This window comes from Larimichthys crocea, chromosome XX (genome assembly GCF_000972845.2).
Source record: "Larimichthys crocea isolate SSNF chromosome XX, L_crocea_2.0, whole genome shotgun sequence".
Taxonomy (NCBI): Eukaryota; Metazoa; Chordata; class Actinopteri; family Sciaenidae; genus Larimichthys; species Larimichthys crocea.
In genome coordinates, this window is record NC_040030.1 from 18,353,733 (window position 1) to 18,370,732 (window position 17,000).

Sequence of the window (17,000 nt, forward strand, 5' to 3'; positions counted from 1 at the left end):
CCAGGTTTTAGACAGTCTGCGGGACGTACAAGAGACTACGTCCAGGTTTTAGACAGTCTGCGGGGACGTCACAGAGACTACGTCAGTTTTAGACAGTCCTGCGGGGACGTCACAGAGACTATTCCAGGTTTTAGACAGTCTGCGGGGACGTCACAGAGACTATGTAACTCATTAGACTAATGGAGTCAGTCTCCATGTTAAAATGGTTTCACGTCATGGTGTGAGGATCCAAACGTCTGACTGAGCTGTTTGCAGACACACCTCCACCTCCACTCATGATCTTTGTAACAGAGGTGGAGCGTGGATCCACACAGATGTTGGTCTGGTGTTGGTCAGATGTTGGTCTGGTGTTGGTCTGGTGTTGGTCCACATGGTGCAGTCAGAGCAGAGACCATGATGGATTCTAACAGGTCCAAAGCAGAGCGACCCTGAGCTGCAGGAACTGCTGACTCAGCACTCGCTGCACTAATGCTCTGACTTCAGATCTGTGTTTTCCACTAATGGATCCGTTCCCTGCAGCTCATTACTTTTGAATGAGGGTGGAGCAGCATGAACACCGCCTATCTGCTGCATCTGCACCACTCTGCAAACTGGAGTCAAGAGGTTTGAATGTGATCCCACTGAAACATGCTGTGTGTGCATGTGTGCGGTAAAGAAGGCGTGTGATGAGCACGGGTCAGTTATTTATTAAACATGGTGTATGAACATAAAGCCTCGTTCATGGACATCAGATCAGATCTTACAAATCATTTACAACATTAAAGAGAAAGAAAAGGCCACATGACACGTCCTCACAACTATTCAGAATGACTCTGTTGTGCATATACAGTATAGAGACAGATATTACATCATTTAACTTTATACCTGTCGTACAGAGAAACACGGACACGCAACAAAAATCTGAGATTTGAAGTCGTATCGGCTGTTAGCAGGAAGCAGGAGACCAACACGAGGACTCAGATACATGGACACGTTTGGAACATCATGCTGATCTATGATTATTCTTTTTATTCTTTGTCTCTGAAGCTGAACTCTTCACTAACGTAAGCTGATGTTCATCGCAGCCTGTCACAGGAGCCTCGCTCTAAATGTCGTGGACGAGTTAAACATCAACACTGCATTTATCTCAGCTCAGTTTGTGAAACTAAGAGTTAGTTTGGGATTTGTGTGTCGACATTTCAAATCTGTCTGATGAACCTTCATCATTACAGACACTGACACTGGTCGTTGCTTAGCATCGGGCTAAATAAAGAATAATCACAGAAAAGACAAAGGAAGCTGAAAGTCGATAATTCAAAATGAACTTGTTAAATCCCAAACGAACCTTTTTCCTCCTCTCGTTACATCACAGTGTGTTTTTGTCAGATAATTATTCAGAGAAAACACGACCTGAAAAAATGGAGATTGTAATTGAATAAAAACTTTAAATTATGTGAAATAAAATAATAACTTTAGAATCTCTCTCGTCCACGTGGAGCTTTCACAGAAAAGATAAACTTTATTCTTTTTTTCAGATTTGTTTCCTCACAACACCAACCAGGAAGACTACTCACTGTACATTCAATACATTAATTTTAATACATTATTTCTAAGCACATCCCTACAGTGCTACTATAAATACACACTTTCTTCTTCTATGGTACTTCAGATGCATTTGACAGGCTTATTAACTGAATCAGGTTATGATTAAGGCACTATTAACGTATGCACAGATATGAACAAACAGGAAACTTTGCAGACGATGTTGTACTCTTCATGCATTATTGCTTATTGATGAATAACTGGTTGCTGCATGTTGCTGGTTTTCTGTCTGCAGGTAATATTCAGCGTAATCTATGAAGCATTTCACATCACAACGTGACATTTTAAAACTCTGCAGACGTGAGCGATGATGGTTTGCACGTGGAAGAACATTTTTAACCAAAGCTGTGATTCGGTTTCAAACTGGGAGAGACAGTTATTTTTATTTTGTTATTTTGAACCTTTAAAATCTTTTTTTTTTTAAACTGTCACATGTAAAATGAAATATGAGCAATTCTTTATTCTTTTTTACAAAGTCACGGATATACAGCCGAGACAGAATCAAGTCCCAACAAACTTTCAGGATTTAAACTTTCATATTTTAAGGAAATTTATTTTCAATATTTCCAGCACTGACTCTAATCTTCAGCATATGGAAGCACAGGAAACAAGAAAAATATGATGAACGTTCATATTTTGAGTCTGATTCCTTCTCGTTTGGTTTATTACTTTATTATTAGTGGAATTAGAGAAAAGTTTCATCATGACATGAGCAGAAGTTCTGAGTTTTTAATTTAGACGCACAGGTTGAACCGTCTAAAACATAAATCATAATAACATAAATAGTTTTCCTGTCTGTGTTTGATACATGCTGTTTAATGTAAATGAAGTATCCAGCTTCAGACTCAAGTTAGCAGTGCACGTCATGAGACAGGATGTGTGTTCGATAACAGGGAGACTTCATGGTCATAGTGATGATTTCAGATGGACTTTAAAGATGCACACACACACACACACACACACACACACACACACACAGAGTTTACCGTAAACCCAGCAGCGTCGTCACCGTGTGGAAATGTTTCTGATGCATGACAAAGAAACAGAAAATGACACGTGTGTGAAACAAACACATGAAGATCGAAACTGATCTGGATTAATTTGATTTATTTTATCAAAAATAGATCACCATTGAAGACTGTCAAAAGAAAAACATGGCAACAAGAAGAAGAAGAAGAAGAAGAAGAAGAACTGGAAATGAAAAAACAAACTGAAAGAAAAGGAAAAATCAAAAAATGCATTTTTGCTTCCACGTTGCAGGAACCACTCACACACACTATTGCTTTTTGATTTTTGCATGAAATGAATCTGGTGACGAGTCTGAACTGAACACGTGACACGAGTGACCAGGCCGAGGGACTGATGAGACACGTGTCTTTGTCCTCAGAGTCACATGAGACTGGAAGCAAAGGGAGCTAGGCTAGCAGTTTCCCTTTGCTTCCAGTCTTTGTGCTAAGCTAGGCTAAACAGATCTTTGATGAACCCGATCTTCTCATCTGAATCTGGATTCAATTTATATGGATTAAACTTTAATCATTAACATAAATAAATCAGAATCTCGTTAAAACCTGAAACTCAGAAACTGTTTTAGGTGTCGCAGTTTTTAAGACTCATTCATTCGCTCTGCAGAACATTATTGCCCTTAGATCAACGTTGAACAGTCACACTCGTTCGTTCACACAAACTTCGGAACAGTTTCACAAATAAATGAAAAATGTGCAAAGAAAATCGTGATGTCGCGGCCCGAGCTGTAATTAGACTGGACGACATCTGATATTTAATTCAAAGGCCAAGACTGGCTTCATAGATTCACCTCGAATTAATGAATGAATTAACGTGGCTTTGTTTACATTTCCTCTCCCTAAGTTAATAAATGGCAGTTTACAGAGCGTCTGGGTTTTTATGGACGGACACCGACGTCGTTAAAGCTTCTGTCGTAAATGAGCGGACACTGAGGTAGATGTTAGAACAGAGATACAGCATTTAGATCAAAATAAAAAACCCAAACACAATCAGAAACATTCAAAATTATTCAAAGAAAATCAGATGTCAAATGTTTGCGATAAATGCATTTCAACTGTCTTTTTTTCTTTTTAGATTTCTCACACAAACATTCTTATCGGGGAAGTTTCTCTCTGGTTTGTAAAGTGTTCTCCTCTGCAGCCGCTTTGTTTTTACAAAGGCAAAAAAAGAATGAATAAAAACCAACAGATGAATTAAACACATTAGCAAAAATGTTAAAAATCTACAAAATAATTCCCGAGGTTAACCAATTCCTCTCCATATAAAACATATACAGTATGATACTTTAAAAAATATAGATTTAGAAACTCCCTCCACCTTCCAACACAATTATCTGAATGAACTTGAAATCGGTGAGCTGTCGTCGTCGTCGTTGTTCCCATGTTACAGAACTCTCCGTCTCTTCACATGCTCTACTTTCCAAGCATGCAATAATATGTTTTGGTTTGAATATGATATGCAACGTACAGACAAGACTTTTTATTTCTCTACAACAAGAAGACCGATCTCCCAAAGAACATCTATTCATGAGTACATGGAGGACTCCGTCAGCCAGCAGACATGTCGGAAATATATACGTAGATGATTCAAGTAACGTTTGTCGTACCTCAGAGTCCGACTGTCGCCGCGCTCTGTGCAAAAGTCTGTCCTGTTGTAATGGAAAGGCGTCTCATAGCTCCGAGTCTTCCTATGAGTGTCAGTGTTTGTGTCCAGAGTTTGTTTCACCTTCATCAGGACGGAGGAAGAGGAGGAGGAGGTGGAGGAGGAGGAGGAGGTGGAGGAGGAGGTGGAGGAGGAGATGTCGGAGTCTTTTGGTTTGACGAGGAAAGCAGGATGGAGGCTGATCGTTGTTCTCCTGGAAAACAGAAAGAAACGTGTTTTATTATAAAATATTGAGCTTGTTTTACAGAGTGCTTCCTGTGTTTAAACTTCATGAATCTGTGAATCTATAAGTGAATATTTGTCCTGAGTGTTTGTGTCAAAGACTGTGAACATCAGAACAGACTGTCCATCTATATATTCCTCTTTTTCCTTTCCCAGTCTCGCCCACACAAACACACTCACACACTCCATCGTTGTCACCACAGTCACATGCTGAGGAGGCAGAGCCAATGACAGCACCGACCAGCTGCCGTCACTTCCTGTTTACTCCGTCTGTCGTGCACCGCGACCGAGCAGACCGTCTTTAGTTTGGAGCAATCGTCCTTTAAATGAGTCCGTCCGGCTTGTTACAGCAGCCATGGTGTGTGTGTGTGCAGGACGGTGAAGGCTCCATTAATGCTCCATGCAGCTTGTTGTGACCTCCTAATGTTCAGAGTATGAAACACTTCATGTATCAGCTTCACTGTCTTCGCCTCATGCGACACCTTCCACCAACTGAAAACTGGTCCAGCAGGTTTTCTGTCACCTTCCAGACAAACAAACACCTGTGCAGGTATGAGAAGATGATGGACGACACAGTCTGAGTTATTCTTTAAGAGTTTATTGTACCCACACCTTAATCTGACCTGACCTGGAACTGGACCCGATCCTTTAACCAGACCCAAACTCGACCCAATCTTACTTTAAAGACTTCACCGTCATCAGACCTCTGCAATAATGGTTTAACAGTGAAGACAACAACTCCCATGATCCCACGCTACTTCATTCAGGAGAGTGAAGAGGACCTGATCCTGAACGCGTCATGTCAGACTCTGTGCTGTCTGTGCTCGGCTCTAATTCTAATGAATGTTAATCATAAACATGTATTTACATATTCCTGCTGTTAGCCTGCAGGCAGCTGTGACCTTCACAACGTCACGAGCACGATCAGCGAAAGAGACTGAAGGTCAGAAAAATCATGTGACGTCTAACTTCCAACCAGCAGGCGGCGCCGTCTCCTCGCAGCAGCTCTCCTCCTCTGCATGACAGGAAGCAATGCAAACCCCCCTACAGCCAATCAGGAGTCAGTATCCTCTGTTGCTATGGTAACACAGTCATAAAACCAGATCTGTGCACAAAAAAACTGGGATTCAGCCATTTTCATCAGGCGGTGTGACAGGCAGAGTGGAGGTCATGTGGAGGTTGTGTGGAGGTTGTGTGGAGGTTGTGTGGATGTTGTGTGGACGTTGTGTGGATGTTGTGGTCCCGTCACTATGGCGACAAACAGCTCAGCAGCTGCTGTCATGGAGATGTTGAACGTCGCTCGTGCCATCGTCCATCAGGCGCCACACACGCGTCTTTAAATACCGACGACCTTTGACCTGGACCAACGAGTCACGTGACGAACCTGCAGCTTCATCTCAGACTCACTGATGAAGATTTGGATGAATGATTGACAGCTCGTCATCGTCACAGAAACAAACAGCTGATTTCTGATGAACTCTGAGTGAAGCTTCACGTTGAGTTTCTCCGTCTCCTCGTGACTGCAGCTCATCCACGGTTCATCCAACACGCAACAACATCAAACACTTCCAGGTCACGCTCACTGAGAGAAGAACTAACAAACGGAGCAGCTGAGTCCTGAACCGCCGCCGACCGCCATCGAACCGACACCAACCGCCATCGACCAGACACCGACCGCCATCGAACCGACACCGACCGCCATCGAACCGACACCGACCGCCATCGAACAGACACCGACCGCCATCGAACGCCTCTGGGCCTCCGTAGTTTTTGTCTTCATTAATATGAATTTACAGAGTGGACAAAATAATGGAAACACCTGCAGATTGATGAAACAGTTTTTTGACACCACAGAGACGGACAGTGATGAATGTGTGAATAAACACTGAGCGGCCTCTTTATTAGGCACACCTACAATCTAACAATACAGTGTGTGTGTGTGTGTGTGTGTGTGTGTGTGTGTCTGTGTTTCTATATTTAATCTGGATTAAATGATTTTTTGATACTTCAATGAATGAATGACAAAAATAATAATAACACATTTACGCACTGATTGCACAGTTCGTGTGATGTCATCCTGCATCTTCAGCGTTACACTGATCCAAATCAAGTTCTGGTGTCTGATAACTGATTGTTATGAATCCAGACTGTAACAAAAATCTGCACTGTAAGGGTTAGACAGGGTGTCCACATACTTCTGGCCAAATAAAATACATATGACAGGTGTGCAGAAGTCTGAATGTGTGGCTGAAAAGCTCCTCGTCCTCCTCAGAGGACATTCTGAAGAAACAGAGTTCTGATTCTGACCCGTCGGTCTGATGGAGCTGCTGCCACCTGCAGGCTCACATCTGTACTGCAGCTGTGTGACAACACAACAACATGTTTTATGATGTCACATGTTGTCTTCTATTATTAAAACCATTCAAATGAAACACACATGAAGAGCATCGTGATCTGATCGATGGATTCTCAGAGTCAGACTGTCAGAGGCGTGACGGTGACTTCGTCATCACCATCCACAATCTTTAATGAGTTCAAACCATAAACAACAGTGTAGACGTCTTCAGCAGGCTCAGTCTGAGCTTCATCTCGTCTCGAGTCTTAAAGGTCGCCTCAGCCTCATGTTGGAGGTGTCAGAGTCAGATCAGAACACTTTGGTGTGAGTAAATGGGCTCAGCGTGGCGGTACCAACACTGTGTTTGTTAAAGGCCCAAACAGAGGTGCCACATATATTTATTTACCTGTCGGACAGGCCTCAGAGTGAGGGAGAGGTCAGTCAGGACGCATGTTGTTGTTTGTAGGACGTATGAGACACTTTGAAGACGAGTCCAATGTTGGTGAGTCTGATAAGTTCATCTGACCTGAACTGGACTTGTTGACGTCTCCATAACAACTTCATGACTGACTGCTCGTCAGTGTCGCCCTCTAGTGGCCAACGATCAGTTAATGCAGCTTTAAAGTCCCCACAAACAGGAAGGAAGCGTTTGATTGGACAGATCTTAATGAATAAACTTGGACTCACCTCTCTGTGTGACCGTCGCTCCGGTGTTACGGATCAGCTGGTCGCCTGTCTGTGTTAAACTCCATCATGGCCTCCATCCATCGATCCATCAGCTGATAATCCAACAGGACGGCGATCATGTGACCTTCACGGTCAAAACGTTCCTTTGTTTCCATCAACGTTCGTCCGTGAAGTCCAGGTGAGTTAAGGTGCTTTGATGACAGGAAGTGAGCTGTTCCTGCTGAGCAGGTTTCATCTGATCGATCACTTTGATTATTGATATCAGGAAGGTCAGCTGATCACTCAAACATCAGTCAGTCTTTGTATGGAAGCCTAAAGGGGCCAAAAATCATTTTCTATCTTGGATCATGTGACTGACAGGAAGTGGCCTGATTGGAGGATCGTTATTATTTCTTATCGTCCATTTTCTCGACCTTTGAAAACAGCCGTTGGAGCTTTCAGTCACATTACATGATCTTCATCAACACGTTGTTTAGAGCTGAATTTCAGCAATTTTAGACAGACATAATTTTTAAAATTTATATTTGACTCTTAAATATTTTTAAATCTGTGAAACCTTTAAAAAATAAATTCAGAGTTAAACTAAATTAATAATTAACTTTAAAGTCTTTGACATTTTGAACTATTTTAGATTCTGGCCCTTTTTTTGCTTCCATACGTGTCTGGACAGTTTCTCAGTGGCTAAATGTAATTTCATCTTTTTAATTGTGATATTTTATGTCATTTAAATTAGTTCCAGTGAGCTTTGCTGTCGTTTTTCATCAGATAATTTAAAGAAGAATCAGCTGATTTATTGCTTCATTTCTCGAGCTCTCTGGTTTCAGTCGGCCTCAGTCGAGCTCTGAAGTCTAAATTATTTCATATTTAACAAACTACAGAATGTTTGGATTCATTTTTTGGATTTTTTACAGTGTTGAATCCTGATTTTCCGTCTCTGTTTGTAAAATAACATTGACTGGTTGGATTCTGTGAAGACTGACAACAACATGGAGGCTTCCACAACATGGTGGTTTTCTGGCCTCGTCTCTTCGGCTTCAGCATCCTTTCATTCCTGTGGCAGAGATGCAGAAAAGTCTGGAAGGTTGCTATAGAAACTGCATCAGCTGCAGAGATGCAGGGCCGGGGCTCGTCCACACGGTGGCGCTCTTGGTTTGATTAAAAAAACCAACAAACCAGCAGCTCAGTGAGTCTGTCAGGCAAATGTGACGATCACCAGCTCCACCCAACAGGTGTGTGTGTGTGTGTGTGTGTGTGTGTGTGTGTGTGTGTGTTGGTCCTGTGTCTACTCTCAGAAAACAAATGTAAACTTTAAACCTGAATTTTGTGGCAATAATAAATTACTAAGAGCAACATTAATAATAATAATAATAATAATAATAAAGTGCTACAACTGGCTGAAGGCTGTTCGTCCGTCGTCCCCGTGACGCATGGCGCATGAAGACAGTTCGTGGAGGTGGAGGCTCCTCCATCAGCTGTTGGTGGTCTGAATGAAACCAGCGCGCGCACTGGAAGACGCGCCGCTCGTGCGTCATTTTGCGGGGTTCCGATTCAAACGTCGGTGAGCCTCCCGGTGTAGGCCGGGACCGGCGCTTTGTGCGGGCTGTAGTTGGTGTACTTGATGGAGTCCGCGTCGTCGCTGTCCAGGTAGTCGGACTTGCACAGGGACGGTTTGCTGTCGCTCTTCTTGAACTCCCCGAACTGCGGCTGCTGGCCGCACGTCACGTGCGTGTACTGGAGCTGCTCCTCGTGCTCCGTCTCCCGGTGGTAGAAGTAGTTGAAGTTGGACACGATGACCGGCACCGGGAGCGCGATGGTCAGCACGCCGGCGATGGCGCACAGGGAGCCCACGATCTTCCCGCCGATGGTGACCGGACACATGTCCCCGTAGCCCACCGTGGTCATGGACACCACCGCCCACCAGAACGCGTCCGGGATGCTGCTGAAACCCGAGTCCGGGTCGTCGGTCTCCGCGAAGTAGACCGCACTGGAGAAGAGGATGACCCCGATGAAGAGGAAGAAGATGAGCAGGCCCAGCTCCCGCATGCTGGCCTGCAGGGTCTTCCCGAGGATCTGGAGCCCCTTGGAGTGTCTGGACAGCTTGAAGATCCGGAAGACCCGGACCAGGCGGATGACCCTGAGGATGGCCAGGGACATGGCCTGCTGTCCGTTCCCCTGGTGCTCCGCCAGCTCCAGACCGAGCGTGATGAAGTACGGCATGATGGCCACGATGTCGATTGTGTTCATGATGTTCTTGAAGAAGGCGGGTTTGCTGGGACACGCGAGGAACCGGACCAGCAGCTCGAAGGAGAACCAGATGATGCACAGAGTCTCCACGATGAAGAACGGGTCCGTGAACGGGTTCGGCTTTACGCGCGCGGTAACGTTCCCGCGCTCCGGCAGCTCTCCAAACAGACCTTTGGCCTCCTCTCGGAACTCGGGCAAAGTCTCCAAGCAGAAGATCACGATGGAGATGAGGATGACGAGCACGGACACGATGGCGATGCCCCGGGCGGGTCCAGAGCTCTCCGGGTACTCGAACAGGAGCCAGACCTGGCGCTGGAACTCGTGCTCGGGCAGCGGGCGCTCTTCCTCCTTGATGAAACCCTCATCCTCCTTAAAATTCTCGATCAGCTCCTCCCCCAGTTCGTAAAATTTTATCTCCTCCAAGAAAATGTCCACGGGCACGTTGACGGGTCTCCGGAGCCTCCCCCCGGACTGGTAGTAGTAGAGGATGGCGTCGAAGCTGGGTCTGTTCCTGTCGAAGAAGTACTCGTTCCTCAGCGGGTCGAAGAAGCGCATCCTCTTGCGCGGGTCCCCCAGCAGAGTGGACGGGAACTGGGCGAGCGTCTTCAGCTGCGTCTCGAAGCGCAGCCCGGAGATGTTGATGACCACCCGCTCGCAGCACTCCTGGTTCTCCACCCTCTCCGGGTCGTACACATCCTGGGCTGACAGCGCGGCCAGTGCCACAGTCTCATCCAGGTTCTCTCCGGGCACCACTGTCATCTTTCCCCCCCAAGACAAGGGCGACGCTTCCCGCACACCTCACGGTTCTCTCCGCTCCCCCCGCGCCGCCGCCGCCGTGCGTATTTTGGAAAGCAGCTCCGCTCCTTTGTTTTGGTTTTTTCTCCTGTTGTGTCGCGTCACGTCTGAGCCGGGTGAGCTGACATGTTCGTGCCCCCCCCTGACCGCCACCACCGCCGCCACCACGCTCACCTTTCCCCGTCCACGCTGCTGCTGGAGTCTGGACTCTCGGCTCGACTGTCACATTCACTGCATCTTAAGCAGGCTTTGCCCTCCCCGAGCTGACGTGTGTGTGCACGCTCTCTCACTGAAGGGGGGGGAACAAAACACACACACACACACACACACACACACACACACACACACACACACACACACACACACAAACACACACACACACATATGCTCATTATGAATCCGATCCAGATATTCAGGAACAAAAACATGAAACCAAACCCTCTCCATGTTTCACACAAAGTGTCGCGCGTAATGAACCTGTTGTCTCTCCAGCGTGGCGCGGGCTCAAGGTTATCACATGATATGTTGTTTATGGTGAAATATGATGAGTTATGAGCAGCTATGAGCAGATATGAGCAGCTATGAGCAGATATGAACATGCATTTATGAATCCAGACAGTTTCATGGCGAAAAACGCGAGAATGTGTCATGCAGAAAGACGCGATTCATGCAGAAATCTATCCATTCATGATGTGATGCTATGAATACCTGTGGCTCAGAGGTCTGTCCTCCTCCACGCACTCATCCTCTCATCCACATGTGACACACATGAAGCAGAAAGAGGCTCTGCAATGTCACGCCGCAGCCGTTTTTCCAAGACGAAGCCCTGCTGACGTTCAGCCACGGAGCTGCTCCACACAAGTTGTGCACGACTTGTAAGATGTGTCATGTCTGCACGGCGCACGCAAACACAAAGAGAGTTTGTATGCTGCTGGTTTTACACTCTCAAAGAGTCTGGGTGGAAGGTGAACGCCGCTGTGCAACAAGTAAAGAGCAGGAAGAAGAAAAGAGGAAAGCTGCGTGTGGAAAGAAGAAGGAGAGTTTGTGCTGCAGCTCAGAGCGCTGACGTGCTTTCTTTAAATAGCTGCATTTCTCTCAGGGCCGCAGGAAAAGTTGCTTTTCCCATGGAATGACCCGAGGGAGCAGCAGGAAACATGCAGAGAGGAATCCAGAGAGATCAGGAGGAAACATGCAGAAAACAGCATGTGACGAACCTGAACCACCTGAACCTCAAGTCCAGCATGAACCTGGATCCTGACAACAGACTGTTTGCAAGTCTACAGCCAAAATTAGAATATACCAGAATATAATCTCATATTTAATATTCAACTCCTTCATGTAAGCTTCATATCTACAGACGACATGGTCACAGAGACTACATTCAGGTCTTAGACAGTCTGCGGGGATGTCATGGAGACTACGTCCAGGTTTTAGACAGTCTGCGGGGACGTCTCAGAGACTACGTCCAGGTTTTGTAGATGTCCGTCCTCTGCTCCTTTAAGCTGTTTGTTATTTTTGGGTTTCTCATTATTTCTCAGACATGAAATATTAAATTCTGTTTTCTATAAATGAAATGATCCAAACATGAACCCGGTTCTGTTTCTGTTTGGGTCGTTGGTACTGAGGACGTGTCGGTCATCTGTTGCATAGTTTCCTTTGATATGGATGACAGAGAGGATTATTATCCAATCAGAGAGCTCCGTGGGGGCAGACAAAGGACACGTTCAATGATGCAGCGTTGCAAACATCTCTTCTTCACACTGACTCACGCTGAAATCCTGAATTCAGCTGCCTGCAGACGACCTCATTTCCTGTGTGCGGTGAGCTCATCGCCCGACACACACACACACACACACACACACACACACACACACACACCAGTTGCTGGCTGTGTCCACATGTTGCCTAAATGTCACTCTGGTTCTCTGGGGGGTGAGGTGTCTGCACATAGATGCATAGTCTCAGCATAGTCTTATATGAATGCTTTATTGTAGGATGCCTGTTTGGTCACGAACCAAGGCTATTGACCTAGGGGTCATATGACCCAGCCAGTCCGGAGCCCTGAAGAAAGACTTCTTTAAGACCACTCCTGGAGCCAGAGGCTATAGGGTTATTCTACAATACCTGTGTAGTCACAGGCTGATGTCCTGGGAAAGGACTGTTAATTATCCTTCTGTTTTTTGGTCCTAAGTAACTTCATTGTATGTTTGCAGGGGGCTCTTGTTACTGCATGTCATGGGGAGGCACAAAATAACCTATATAAAGGCTCGTCCGGCATAGGTCGGGAGAGTCTCTCATCATTCGGCCAGGAGCTCTCCAAGTAACGTGTTACTTGTACGGTACTGAACTTGTTGTAATAAACTTGTTATACAACTAAGACGGTGTCGGCGGAACTTCTCTTCAAACATCAGCATCATCACCGAAAATACACTACAGGGGTTCTCGGGCAACTCGGCGTCTCAGGTCCAGAGTTTTGTTTCCTCCTGGACGGCGTTGCACGGCCTCATCAGTTTTACTTCAGGTTCTGCAGGGTTAGGGTTTGAAATCTCATTTCTGCAAAACTCCAACCAGCTGAAGTAAACTGCTGCCAACTGTAGCTGCTGTTAGCTCAGTTTGTTAGGGCGCCGTGGAATGCTAACATGGAGTGGAGCCAGTGTCGTGCTAGAACAGGAGCTGGACGAGCAGGCAGTGTAAGGTGTGGCATCTGTCAGTAAAATCACTTCCTCCCTTCCTTCCTCCCTTCCTTCCTCCCTCCTTCCTTCCTCCCTCCCTCCTTCCTTCCTTCCTCCCTTCCTTCCTTCCTTCCTCCCTCCTCCCTTCCTCCCTCCCTTCCTTCCTTCCTTCCTCCCTCCTTCCTCCCTTCCTTCCTTCCTTCCTTCCTTCCTCTGAAGGTGTTCAGGACAGAAGCAGCTGTCTCTCAGTCCTCTTACAGTGCTCACTGTCAGTGCACAGTCAGCTGTCACACTGTAATTTCCTCTAACTGGATTCATTTAATTACACAGGACGAGACGTTAAAGAGGAGCAGCTCCATGCAGAGAGGAGCAGAGAGGAGCAGCTCCATGCAGAGAGGAGCAGAGAGGAGCAGCTCCATGGCTCCATGCAGAGAGGAGCAGCTCCATGCAGAGAGGAGCAGCTCCTGGATCAGTGTTCAGACGCCTGGCAGTCATGTCTGTCATGATGTTGTCATGTCGGCTGCTCACATTAAACAAAGTGACGAATAATGAAGTAACTGAAGATGCCAGTCCGTCAGCGTCCTCTTCGCTCTCTTCTCCTCTGCCATTGCACGACACCGGCCCCATTAGCTAACAGCAGCTGCAGTTCACTTCACTGCAGCACCTTCTCCTTCACCCTGAGAACAGAAACCTCCTTTGTTGGTCTTTGACACTTTAATGTTTTCATTGCCGTGCAGTTAATAATTACATAACGAGGCAGACACAGGTCTTTAATGTCAGGAGGTTTTTCACCAAACAAACAGAACCATCTCTGAAACTAGAGCACGGAGACGTTGAAGTCAGACTCCTGCTGCAGATTCTAGTGTTTGGTTTGACAGAAAAGTCTTCCCGTGGATTCCCACGTGGCCGTCGTTCCCCGGAGATTCCCGTCAGCTCCCTGAAATATTAACCCAGATCCTGCTGATTCCCCTCCAGGAGCTGAAGCAGTCCGACCTTCAGTGATCATGATGAGGTCTGGCTCAGGTACCAAACCTCAACGTTACGGACCTCCAGCTGCTTTAAGTCTCCATCAAATGGTGCATGAGAGAATTTGAAGCTCTGTGATTGGATCTTTGTTGAAATGCACCCTGGGAGTCGTAGTTGACAGATGACGTCGCCTCTGAGAACATGAACCCGGGCCTCGGGTTGTTTTTGGACAGGTTATGAATGGTTCACTGGGAGCTGACATGCGAGCACCACTGGGACCGGAGTCCCATTGACCATCGAGCGTTCTCTATCATCCATATTTTAAATACACGACGTGTACGCAGGATTTTCCCACCAGCTTCCTGCTGTCAGTGCAACTTCTGTTTTTTTAACGGCACAGTTCTGGAAAACGTACAAGAGTCATGACATGAAGAATGTCGTGGAGTCTGAAGAGCCTCAGCAGCACGTTAGCTCTTATATAAGATCATTACTGACAATTCACTTTTATCTGGGCTGCTGCCAACTGTAGCTGCTGTTAGCTCATGTTAGCTCAGTTTGTTAGCCGGGACCTGCATGTCGCTCCCCGTCTCTCTCTCTCCACATTCCTGTCACTCTGTCTCTGTCAGACATAAAGCTTGAAAAGGCCAAAAAAAATCTTTAAAAAACACGGAGCAGAGCCAGCGTCGTGCCAGAACCTGAGCTGGGCAATATAACCAGGCTCAGCAGCCTCTATATATGTACATGCATGTAAATAAATAATACTGATTACTCATGCTGTCGTTGCAGCGGTTGCAAAACACAAGACATAATAATGATAACATGTAAATACAAACAACAGAATAAAAACAAAATGAAAATGCCGCATAAGGTCACACAGCCCTTCAAAATAAAAGCCCTTGGCAAGCCTCCGATCTGATCTTAACTCAAACATCAGCTGAAGGTGACTGCTCCGTAATGTGAGAGTCGTGGAGGACACGGCGGTCTTCAGGTATCCCTGATGTCAGGACTCGCGTGTCTCCTGATGCATTAGGAGATTAGATGCATGCAATGACATGACTTACTGTCCGAGCACGCCTGCAGCAGTAAACTTGTTGAAGCCCGTTGGGGCTCCACCTTAAATCAGCTGCTGGACTACAAATATTTACCAGAGGTTCGGTCGAGCAGCCGTCCAGCAGCTGGTGGAGCCGGATACAGACGGCTGGATTTCCTCTCCACCCGGATACATGACAGCAGCTATTACACCATAAAACTCCCAGAATGCAGTTCAAACATCTTCAGAGCAGGAACACCAACTACTGACGGACACCTCAGCCCAACGAGGGTAAAACATAGAAAACATGAGATCAAGCATCAACCTCCATGACTGAAGTGAAGCCACAACCTGCAGTTCCTCTAACGTCCACTTGAGACTGGCTCCAGAAGTGAGTCAGTCTCCATAAGTCCCCATGTCCAAATGTCCAACTTCACAGCAGAAATAAACATGTTTACAGCCTGGTACAAAAAACAGTTTTGGTCTCTGTAGCTAATTTCCCCGTTCATGACAACTGTACTGAGGGTGAATTTATATACAACTCACCTGTTCACATTATATTAAGGCTTAAAGTTATGCAGGATTAAGAGCGTGGACGCTTTGATTGACAGGTGGGCGTGGTGCCCATTCTTGGATAACATGGGGACTTATGGAGACTGAGGTCGTATGTTTTTAAAGTCTCGTCAGGATGAAACTTGAAGTCGTTTCTTCGTGTTGAGGAAGTGAGAAGTTTAGTTTTCAGTCAGTGTTTTTGTTCCTCATGACTCGTCTTCTCCTTTTCACATTTTATATCTCAGCTTGTTGACCTCTTCTTGTTTCATGGTTTGGAAAGTGATGCCAACATGGAGAAGTTGATAAGAAGAAACCAGGTCCGCGGGTCATAAAGATCAGCTTTATATCCTTCACTTCCCTTCTGTTGGACAACATGCTGCTCATAAAAATAAAGAGGAGCAGCTCCTCCTCATGTTTGATCCAGTTTGACCAGAATCAGAGAATAAAGTTCTGTGGTTCTGGTTCTGTACAGTGCACAGTGAGGCCCGGGCACAGATGACTGTAGCCGCCCTCACAGTCACTCACAGACGTCAGACGAGAGAAAGCGTTTGATTGGATGTAAAATAAAAACACTAATAAATGTTCCTGCGGTCTGAACCAGCTGATCCAGATCAGTCCAATTCGTCCGGCAGGCCACGTGAACTCTTTTCCTGGAAAGCTGCGTCTTCTATTTCAGTGACATGTCGGGACGTTTCACACAGTTAATGTTTGGAGAGCAGAGCTGATAACTCAGCTTCCACCTCCTCCACCTCCCCTCCTCCACCCCCCCAACATCGACTGCTTCATGTCGGCTCGGCCACATCAACAGACGCACATCAATAAGTTTTACCCACAGCTGCACGCGGCCGACACTAATGTGACTAATTTGGTGGCGGGCCGGGTCGGGCCCGGCTGTGACTGATGGATCCAGATTCCTGCTCCTGTACTAAAGCAAACAATGATTGTCCTGAAAAGCCTGCTCTTATTTTTAGGGCCTGACTGTGTTTTTACGTAACGGGTCACAGTAATAAGAATAGCTCCATCCATCACTGGAGCAGCACCGTCCAAACGTTCTGGGAACGCTGGGATCAGAAAAACAGCTCATTGTGCCAGAGAGAGGCCCACAGGCCGAGACCACGTCTCCAAAAAACACTCAGCTCGGATTCTGAGACTCTGCTTCAGACCTTTAACTCTGACTGTCTGCACTGATCTGAGAGCTGTTTACACTCAACATGCTGCCGGACTGACGGGA

General features: G+C 46.2%; 1 protein-coding gene across 3 annotated transcripts in view; it reads right to left on the reverse strand.

Annotated features, from left to right (window-relative positions):
• Positions 1-670: 670 nt before the first annotated feature.
• LOC109140551 (shaker-related potassium channel tsha2) overlaps positions 671-17,000 on the reverse strand; it is a 44,423-nt gene continuing 28,093 nt past the window's right edge. For 2 of the 3 annotated variants that reach the window (XM_027272240.1, XM_027272239.1), the window contains exons 2-3: positions 7,511-10,838; positions 671-4,459 (exon numbers count right to left, since the gene is read on the reverse strand). In XM_027272240.1, coding sequence (XP_027128041.1) covers positions 9,059-10,513 — 1,455 coding nt within the window. In that variant the 5' untranslated portion in view covers positions 10,514-10,838 and the 3' untranslated portion in view covers positions 671-4,459; positions 7,511-9,058. Of the gene's footprint in view, positions 4,460-7,510; positions 10,839-11,257; positions 11,826-17,000 lie in introns of those variants that run through there. The other variant, XM_027272238.1, reaches the window with a different exon arrangement.